General features: G+C 45.1%; 1 protein-coding gene across 3 annotated transcripts in view; it reads right to left on the minus strand.

The window, feature by feature from the left end:
* DHRS7B (dehydrogenase/reductase 7B) overlaps nucleotides 1-7,700 on the minus strand; it is a 62,401-nt gene extending 54,701 nt beyond the window's left edge. For 2 of the 3 annotated variants that reach the window (XM_050763923.1, XM_050763921.1), the window contains exon 1: nucleotides 6,993-7,030. In XM_050763923.1, coding sequence (XP_050619880.1) covers nucleotides 6,993-7,012 — 20 coding nt within the window. In that variant the 5' untranslated portion in view covers nucleotides 7,013-7,030. Of the gene's footprint in view, nucleotides 1-6,992 lie in introns of all 3 variants that reach the window. The other variant, XM_050763924.1, reaches the window with a different exon arrangement.
* Nucleotides 7,701-10,484: the final 2,784 nt, after the last annotated feature.

Below are 10,484 nucleotides of genomic sequence, written 5' to 3' on the forward strand. Positions count from 1 at the left end.
GTATCTTGGGCTCCTTCTAGCTGGGAACTGTTCAGGGCAAACCCGCCTCCCATTTTATTCAAAGTCATCCCTCTGCTCACAGAGACAGATGCATATTCTGATTGCCTCCTTTGGAAAGGGTCATCAGAAACTCAAAAGAATGCAACCATTTGTCTCTCACCTATTGGTGACCTGGAAGTCCCTGAGGAGGGCCTTACTTTGAGTTGTCCCACCTTTCTGGATGGAACTAAGGTACTTCTCACATATATTGATTGATGTCTCATGTCTCCCTAAAATGTATAAAACCAAGCTGTGCCCCGACCACCTTGGTCACACGTCATCAGGACTTCCTGAGGCTGTGTCATGGGCACGTCCTCAACCTTGGCAAAATAAACTCTCTGAATTAACTGAGACCTGTCTCAGATTTTCTGGGTTCACATTACCATATATGGCTATTGAAAAGGAAAAATATTAATAACAATTACTAACTTTGTAAAATATTTGCAATGTGCCAGATGCTGAACTACACATTCTCCATACCCATGATTTCATTTCATCCTCACAGCAATCCTGAGGTAGGTATGAGTTATTTTCATTTGCTACATAAGAAAAGTACCTGAAGTCACATGGCTAGTAAATGGTGGAAAAGAGATTTCAACCAATGTATTCAGACTCTGAAGCCCACATTCTTAACTCTTAAGTGCATCAAATAGGGGGTCATGTAAAAAAAATAATAATCCTTTAGTTGGAACTTTAAACAGGAAGGATTCTAATACTAAGAGATGAACAGATCCCTAAGCTTAGCTCTAATCACCTTGTTACAAGAAGTTTAGCCTAAAGCTGCCTCCTTACATATTTTAAGTTTAGCCTAAATGTCCCTCCATACCTAGTGACTTGTAACCTAACTGGATGTGCAAACAACCTTTAACGTACTCTTGTAACAAGTAGCCCAGTCTCAACCAATCACGGCAGCCCAGTTTCAGCCAGTCGTAGGCAGCCAATTGCTCAAATAAGGCAAACACTAGGCTGCAACCAATCTAGCTGTTTATGTACCTCACTTTTTTTTTTTTTTTTTTTTTTTTTTTGAGACAGAGGATCTCCCTCTGCCGCCCAGGCTGGGGTACAGTGGTGTGATCATGACTCACTGCAGCCTCGACCTCCCAGGTTCAAGCGATCCTCCCACCTCAGTCTCCCAAGTAGCTAGGACCACAGGAATGAGTGGTACACCTGCTTTCATATATATATATATATACACACACACACGCACACGTACATACATATACAGATACATATACCATACACACACACACATATATATATATTTCTTTTTTCTTGTAGAGATGGGGGTCTCCCTATGTTGCCCAGGGTGGTCTCGAACTCCTGGGCTCCAAGCAATCCTCCTACCTTGGCCTCCTAAAGTGCTGGGATTATAGGTATAAGCAATTGGGCCTGGCCTCTACCTCACTTCCGTTTTCTGTATGTCACTTTCCTGTTTCTGTCCATAAATACTATCCAACCATGTAGCTGCCCTGGAGTCACTCTGAACCTATTCTAATTCCAGAAGCTGCTGATTTGCAAATCATTCTTTGTTCAGTTAAACTCTGTTGAATTTAATTTGTCTAAAGTTTTTCTTTTAACAACTCAAACAGAATACAAAGGGTTCTAAGCAACAATTGAACATAACCAAGCTAGCTGCTTAACAGGAACTCAGTAGTTTCCTTGATTCAGTTTAGCTAACACTTTAAACCAATAGCTGCTTAACAGGAACTCAGTACAGTTTCCTTGATTTAGTTTAGCTAATATTTTAAACTAATCTGGATTATAATGCCATACTCATACAGAATTCTGCAATGGTAGTTTCCTAAAGTAGTAATTTAATGACCACTAAGTGCTGCTCATATAAACTGGAAAAATGTATATCCCCTTCAGAACTTAGTGTTCCTAGTGCAAACATAGCTTACTTAATAAAACACTAGCTAAGTACAGCAAGAAAGCTCAAACCACTGGTAAGCAATGTTCAATCAATTTATCAGTCATCTGAACCAGAGCAACTCTATTTTGAATACAGGCTGGGTAAAATAAGGCTGAGACCTACTGGGCTGCATTCCCAGGTCAGGCATTCTAAGTCACAAGATGAGACAGAGGTCGCATAAGATACAAGTCACAAAGACCTTGCTGATAAAGCAGGCTGAGGTAAAGAAGCCAGTCAAAACCCACCAAATGGAAAATGGCAATGAAAGTGACCTCTGGTCATCCTCACTGCTCATACATTCTAATTATAATGCATTAGCACACTAAACAACACTTCCACCAGCACTATACCAGTTTACAAATGCCATGGCACGGTCAAGAAATTACCCTATATGGTCTATGAAGGGAAGGAACCCTCAGTTATGGGAATTACCACCCCTTTCCTGGAAAATTCATGAATAATCCACCCCTTGTTTAGCATATAATCAGGAAATGACCATAAAAGTGGCCAGCCAACAGCCCTCAGGGCTGCTGTGCCTATGGAGTAGCCATTATCTTGTTTCTTTACTTCTCTAATAAACTTGCTTTCACTTTTCTCTATGGATTGGCCTCAAATTATTTCTTACACAAGATCCAAGAACCCTCTCTTGAGGTCTGGATCAAGACTCTTTTCCGGTAGCAAACTCAGTGGCCATCACAGACCTCTCCCTCCACTAAGCAGTTTAAGTGGCCAAGTCTCATGTTACTGGGAACTTTAGAAGATGGGAGGGAGAGTTCAGGTAAAATCCTAAGGAATTTGTTGTATTTCCTACCTGGGTGGGTGGCAAGAAGCTTTCAAACTGAACTTACATGCCGTTCAATCCCAATTTTCACCCTCATGCTTATGGCTTTCCAGAACAGAGAGTTAATTTCTGCATTAAAATAACATTGGCCACCAAAGAAAGGTTTCATATGTGTATAATGGGGTGGGAATGAATAATTCCTACACCAGCCAACATTATGGATGTTGCTCTAGTCCAACATTTTTCTGTACTGTAAGTAAATTTTTTTTAGTTGTCATGCAAACATAGAGTAAAAATTTTAAAACTGAATTTTCCCTGTTGCCTAAAGGGAAGGAGATCTTTTCTCTCCTTCCTTTTCCTTACAGTATTTCTTTGAAAAACCCAGTATTGGCCGGGCGCGGTGGCTCAAGCCCGTAATCCCAGCACTTTGGGAGGCCGAGGCGGGTGGATCACGAGGTCAGGAGATCGAGACTATCCTGGCTAACATGGTGAAACCCCGTCTCTACTAAAAATACAAAAAACTAGCCAGGCGTGGTGGCGGGCGCCTGTAGTCTCAGCTACTTGGGAGGCTGAGGCGGGAGAATGGCGTGAACCCGGGAGGCCTTTTGCAGTGAGCCGAGATCACGTGCACTCCAGCCTGGGAGACACAGCGAGACTCCGTCTTGAAAAACCCAGTATTTATAAATTATTCCTCTTTCCCTTTGATATGCATGCAAATCTTTTTAAAGGCTAAATAAACTAGCCCTACCTTAGCTTTTTTAAACCCAATAAATACAGTAAAACCCAGGACTGTTTTTCTGAAGGGCCTGGAACCCCCTCCTTTATATTTATTTATTAATTTTTTTTTTTATTTTTTTTTTGAGATGAAGTCTCACTCTGTAGCCCAGGCTGGAGTGCAGAGGCACAATCTCGACTCATTGCAACCTCCGCCTCCCGGTTCAAGTGATTCTTCTGCCTCAGCCTCCCAAGTAGCTGGAATTACAGGCGCGTGCCACCACACCCAGCTAATTTTTGTATTTTTAATAGAGACGGGGTTCGACATGTTGGCTAGGCTGGTCTCAAACTCCTGACCTCAAGTGATCTGCTCTCCTCAGCCTCCCAAAGTACTGGAATTACAGGCGTGAGCCACCATGCTTAGCCAAACCCCCTGAACCCCCTATTTTAAATGGAAATATCCAGGAAGAAAATGACCCAGCCCTATCACTGTGGGAGTTTAACCTAGGCAACTCAACTACTCGTTTTATCATAGAGCTGTTTTATGTTTTCCTTTGGAAAAAAGTAACTAGGTAGCACAGATGACCAACTCTATTACCAGATGAATTTAGAATGAACTATGAAAGCATGTACAGCAAATGTCAAGTCTTCTTACAAGAGGACAAATTACCATTAATCTTGAGACTACATAATGGGTTGTATCTGCTCAGCTACATACAAATAAATGGTGGTATTTATTTGTATGTGGTATTTCTTTTTCTGAAAGAAACTGCATTAGTATATTATCCATAATACATCCCAGTCTGGTTTAATGCTTATTATTCTTTTTTTTTTTTTTTTTTTTTTTTGAGTCAGGGTCTTACTTGTTGCCCAGGCTGGAATGCAGTTTACTGCAGCCTCAAACTCCTGGGCTCAAGTGATCCTCCTGACTCAGCCTTCTGAGTAACTGGGACGACAGGTGCACACCACCACACCTAGATAATTTTTTATTTTTTGTAGAGATGGGGTCTCCCTTTGTTGCCCAGGCTAGTCTCAAACTCCCGGCCTCACGTGATCCTCCTACCTTAGCCTCCCAAAGCACTGGGATTACAGGTGTGAGCCACCACATTCAGCCTCACACAGGTCTTTACGTAACAAGATACAAGCTCCTCCTAGTCTCAAGATTTCACACATGCCCTTCCCTCCTTCTGTTAGCTCTTTGTCCATTTAACTCCAACTCAGTCCTTGAAGTCTCAGCTAAATATTATTTTCTTGGGAAAGCCTTCCCTGTCTCTTCATTTCCCCCCCAACACCTCCGCCGCCCCCAGCATGCCAGTGACTCCACTATATATTCTCACAGCACCCTCTACTGTTCTCCACAGCATGCATCACAATCGTAATTAACATTTAGTTTTATGTATATATTTACTGTCTATCTCCCTTGCTAGATTTACAAGCAATTTAAAGACAGGGGTTTTATTTGTTTTGGTCATCACTGTATCCACAACACCCAGCACAATGCTGGTACACTGTAAGCGTTCAATAAGTATCTGAAGGAATTAATAAGATTTGTAGCTAAGTGCTAGGTTCTGAAGTGACGTGGTATTGGATCTGCCTTTACTGGCTCTATGCCTTTGTTATTGTTGTTGTTTGAGACAGGGTCTCACTTCCCCCCCCCCCCGCCCCCCCGGCCCCAAGACGGAGTCTCGCTCTTGTAGCCCAGACTAGAGTGCAGTGGCGGGATCTCAGCTCACTGCAACCTCTGCCTCCCAGGTTCAAGCGATTCTCCTGCCAAAGCCTCCCGAGTAGCTGGGATTACAGGCACCCACCACCACGCCCCGCTAATTTTTTTTTGTTTGTTTTGAGACGGAGTCTTGCTCTGTCGCCCAGGCTGGAGAGCAGTGGCGGGATCTCAGCTCACTGCAAGCTTCGCATCCCGGGTTCACACCAGTCTCCTGCCTCAGCCCCCCGAGTAGCTGGGACTACAGGAGCCCTCCACCACGCCCGGCTAATTTTTTTGTAATTTTTTTAGTACAGACGGGGTTTCACCGTGTTAGCCAGGATGGTCTCGATCTCCTGACCTTGTGATCCGCCCACCTCGGCCTCTCAAAGTGCTGGAATTACAGCGCCCAGCCAATTGTTGTATTTTTTAGTAGAGACTGGTTTCACCATGTTGGCCAGGCTGGTCTCGAACTCCTGACCTCAGGTGATCCGCCCGCCTCAGCCCCTAAAGGTGTGAGTCACCGTACCCAGCTAAGACAGGGTCTCACTTTGTCACCCAGACTTGAATACAATGGCGTGATCTCGGCTCACTGCAGCCTCAATCTCCCAGGTTCAAGCAATCCACTTGCCTCAGTCCCAACAAGTAGCTGGGACTACAGGCGTGTGCCACCATGCCTGGCTAATAGCTCTATGCCTTTGGATAAATTTCTCAACATCTCTAAGCCCATCTCTCCCTCCATAAATGAAGATTATAGTTCCTATTATTAGGGTTATTACGGGATTGAGTAATTCAGTAAAGGGATTAGTACAATGCCTGGAACATAGCAAACACTCAAAAAATATCAACTATTATTAAGGAATGGAGAAAAGGGGACATGTACATGGTAGGGAAGGCATATTCCACACCCTTGATAAAGGCACAAACATAGCTTCCATTACGCAAACACACAGTTGCAATCGGCAACAGTGTAAGCAAGTATTCTCCTTACTAAATGTATGAGTGTATGAAACCCAAACGTTATTTCAAAAGTAACTTCAGGATTCTCAAATCATTACACAAAGGTTTGGAAACTGAAAAAAGAGCATTAGGTGGCTACCATTTGTTGAATACCTACTATGTGCCAGACACCAGCTGAGCACCTTGCAAGTGCAGTTTCATTTACGCTTCACAACAACCTTATGAGTGGGTTTGTTATTCCCAAAGTTACAGCTGAAGAAACAGACACTCCGAGTTTAAAACATTTGCCCAAAGCCGCACAGCCAGGAAGCCGCAGAGTAAGTATTGGAAGAGCAAGACATCTCAAACAGCCATTCCCGTGGACGCTCGAGTCAGCACCCTCCTTCTGCCTTCTGAAAAACCGGAGTTCCTTTGGCTAATCCTAACTCGCCGTCACTGGCTAAGGTGCCACCGTCCCCCAGCGCTCAACCCTCGGTCTTGCCGCAGGCACACGCTGCGGGGGCTCCCCTACGTCGCGCAGAAATGCGGGAATAAACAGGCTCGAGCCAAGAGCCCTCTGGGAGCAGAGGCCTTTCACACACAGCGCCCAGCGCGACACCCATTTCCAGCCGCGGAAACCGGACTCAAGAGACCTCGGCGACAGGCGGGGTTCCCAGCCAAGCACTCGCCGGAACCAAAGCCCTGGTCCCAGCGACTGGGCTGTCTTCCTTCAGAGTTCCGCGTTGCGGGGATCCGAAAGCCGCCCGGGATTCCGCGCGCTCCCCCAGGGCCCGCGGCCTTCGCTCTACCACTACACCGCTTCCCCTCACCCAGGCCGGGGAGTCGCCTCAGCTCAAGGCCAGACCCTATTCCCTGATCTCGGAGGTTCCTTCTTCCCCAGCCCCTACCTGGTTGCCGGAGAGACCATAGTCAATCCATCCTCCCGCCTCGGAAGTGACGTGTACGCAGCCGGCGAGGCTCCGTCCAATCACAGCGTTGAGGCTGCGCATGCGCGTTGGGCGGGCGTCCCTCAAGGTGTACGTAGGACCCGCTAAACCAGAGATCTGAACAGGGTCCACCTGCATAACTACAGTGCCTTCATCTTCCGGAGGGAAATTCCGAAGGTCGTGGCTGGTGTTCCGTGGACTTTCGGCGAAGAACATAGTTGGAGAATTCACGATACAGTTATCAAGATGATTATAATGCCACAGTAATCAGAACAGTGTGATAACTGGTACAAAGGTAAAAACAATGAATGAAAAAGAGAGAGGCCAGAAACAGACCCGCAGCTATGTCGTCACTTTTTCCTCCTACAAGTAGCCACGGTAATGCAATAAGGAAAGTTTTGTTCAATATATAGTGCTACGTCAATTGAATGTCGATTGGGGGAAAATGAACCTTGACTCCTATCTCAAGTAAAATAATTCTAGATGGATGGTAGACCTGAATGTGAACAGCACAACTCTAGACAATAAAATCGCAGAATATCATAACCATGAGAGAGGAAAATAACGTTTTAGCAGAACACAAAAAGTGCCAGTCCTAAAGGAAAAGGCTGATAAATTGGGCGTCAGTAACTATAAGATACCGAAAAGACCCCATTGAGAAAAGGGAAAGACAATAGAACAGACAAGATATTTGAAATACATGTATCTGAAAATGAATTTTATTCAGAATATATACGTACTTCTTGCAAATAAAATTTTTGAAGGACCTGAAGTGATTTAAAAAAAAAAAAAAAGCATGAAAAGAGGATATTGAGAGTAAAGGGCAGAGGAAGGAAGGGGCAGGGCAGAGGAAGGAAGGGGTGGGGGGACTCTCATCATTCAAAATTCATAAGATGGCAAATATGTGTAAGGTGGAAAATCTCCCTCTCTGTTCTCCAGGAACCCACTTCACCTCCCCCTAGGTAACAATGCTATTAGCTATGTGTGTCCTTTCAGAGCCAGTTTATTGATAACCAAGCAATTATATATATATTCAACACCCCCTTGTTACACAAGCAATAGCATTCTGAAACACCCTTCTGTTCTTGCTTTTATTCACTTTAACGAATTAATATATCATGGAAATTCTTACAGATATCCACAAACTCTGAAAGTGGGAAATTTTTTTTTTTTTTTTTTTTTTTTTTGAGACGGAGTCTCGCTCTGTCACCCAGGCTGGAGTGCAGTGGCCGGATCTCAGCTCACTGCAAGCTCCGCCTTTCACGCCATTCTCCTGCCTCAGCCTTAGCTGGGACTACAGGCGCCTGCCACCTCGCCCGGCTAAGTTTTTGTATTTTTTTTTAGTAGAGACGGGGTTTCACTGTGTTACCCAGGATGGTCTCGATCTCCTGACCTCGTGATCCACCCGTCTCGGCCTCCCAAAGTGCTGGGATTACAGGCTTGAGCCACCGCGCCCGGCCCGGAAATTTTATTTTTAACTAAATATTTATTTTTGGTGTTTTCACACAAGTTTTTATACCCTCCTGGTCCCTCTCCAATGTTCTAGAAACTCTAGATTCCTGCTTGCCTATTCACAAAGTTTGAATATCCTTTAACAAACCCAATATGAACCTGTGAGGCAGGAAAGTAGGGTCTGGAGGCAGGGAACCTAAGGCCAATTCACACTGACTTCCTAGAACTAAATCAAAAGGAAAACCGGAACTTTCCATGCCCAAGTAACAAAAGGACCAGAAGCTACTCCCTTTGCAACCTGCCCTACTTTTCTGCCTGGCAGATGAAAAACTGAAGGTACCTCTGATTGGTCCCCTCTTGCAACCAATCAGGCTGATCACAGGCCACTACCCCTCTTTTACATAGGGTGTACACCAAGTAACCAACGGGAAACCTCTAGAGGATATTTAAACTGCAGAAAATTCTGTAACTGGGCTCTTGAGCCACATGCTAGGCAGGCTCCCACGCTCTGCAGTGTGCTTTTGTTGCATCATTCTTTCCTTGCTTTGTTTGTGCGTTTTGTCCAATTCTTTGTTCAAAACGCCAAGAACCTGGACACCCTCCACTGGGTAACGCCTGACTAAGTCAGTTTCCTGGGGTTCATTTCCTAGGCCTGCTACCCTCTTAGCCAACCCACTCTTCAGTCCTGCATGGAATTTGTTTTAGAAGCAACTCAACACATTTCAATGTTTTGGTAACCAATTTGAACTGCATCTCCCAAATGCAAGTGTAAGAACTCTAACTTCACAGCCAGGATATTATACAAATAGATTCCAGTAGGCCGGGTGCAGTGGCTCACACCTGTAATCCAGCACTTTGGGAGGCTGAGGCAGGCAGATCACCTGAGGTCGGGAGTTTGAGATCAGCCTGACCAACATGGGGAAACCCCATCTACTAAAAATTTTAAAAAATCAGCCAGGCATGGTGTCGTGTACCTGTAGTCCCAGCTACTCAGGAGGCTGAGGCAGGAGAACCACTTGAACCCAAGAGGTGGAGGTGGCAGTGAGCAGAGATCACGCCACTGCGCTCCAGCCTGGGCAACACAGTGAGACTCCATCTCAAAAACAAACAAACAAAACAAATAGATTCCAGTGGTTAGCACAGTTCCATGGCTTTCTATGAAAACAAGATGGAAGAATTTTGTTTCCAAGAAGATGAACTAGACACAATTTTCCCTATTCCTTTTACTAAGTACAACTAAAAATTGTGGGCATTATATATAAAACAATCTAAGACTCCGAAAGGTGGAGAGAAGGAAACCAGCTAGCCACCCTGAGACCCAACGAACAATATGGTGGGTGTTGCCTTATATATCCCAGACTGGGTGCTAGGAAGTAAGAAACCTGGAAATGCCGACAGGCAAAGACAATGCCCTAAGAAAAGCCTTCTCTCTCTCTAGCCACAGGACCAGGAAAAGCACAGCCTCAGAAGACAGAAAATGTTTAGATAATAATGACTCTAATCCAGCCCAAACCACAGAAAGAACCCCATCCCCATGCTTGCCTCTTGGAAAGCCCAGACTGCCACCCATGCTAGGCTGTAAAGAGGCACCACCGTCCCCTCCCCCTGGCATGGTGTCAGAGAAGGCCAAGTGGAGGGCTGGATTTTCATTCCCACTGAGCAGCAAGGAGGCTCTCCCCCAGCATGGTATCAGTGGAAACCACATGGAGAACCTGGACTTCCACCCGACTTGATCGGAAGAAAGCACTCATCCCCTTCTCTGGGGTGGTGTCAGAGACAGTGTTCCATGAAAGGGCATGTAGGCAAAGCCACCCTCAAATGCCCAAGGAGCTGGGAAAACATAGGAAGCAGACAAATCCAGTTTGTCAGTATAGGATAATTAATTAGAGGGAACTTACAGACAGAAGCATGGCCTTCAGTGTCCGCAAGGCCAGTGGATCTCCACACTGTAGCCTCCCAGAACCAGGGCTTATATCTTGGGGACAAAAATATATACTTACC

This window comes from Macaca thibetana, chromosome 16 (assembly GCF_024542745.1).
Source record: "Macaca thibetana thibetana isolate TM-01 chromosome 16, ASM2454274v1, whole genome shotgun sequence".
NCBI lineage: Eukaryota > Metazoa > Chordata > Mammalia > Primates > Cercopithecidae > Macaca > Macaca thibetana.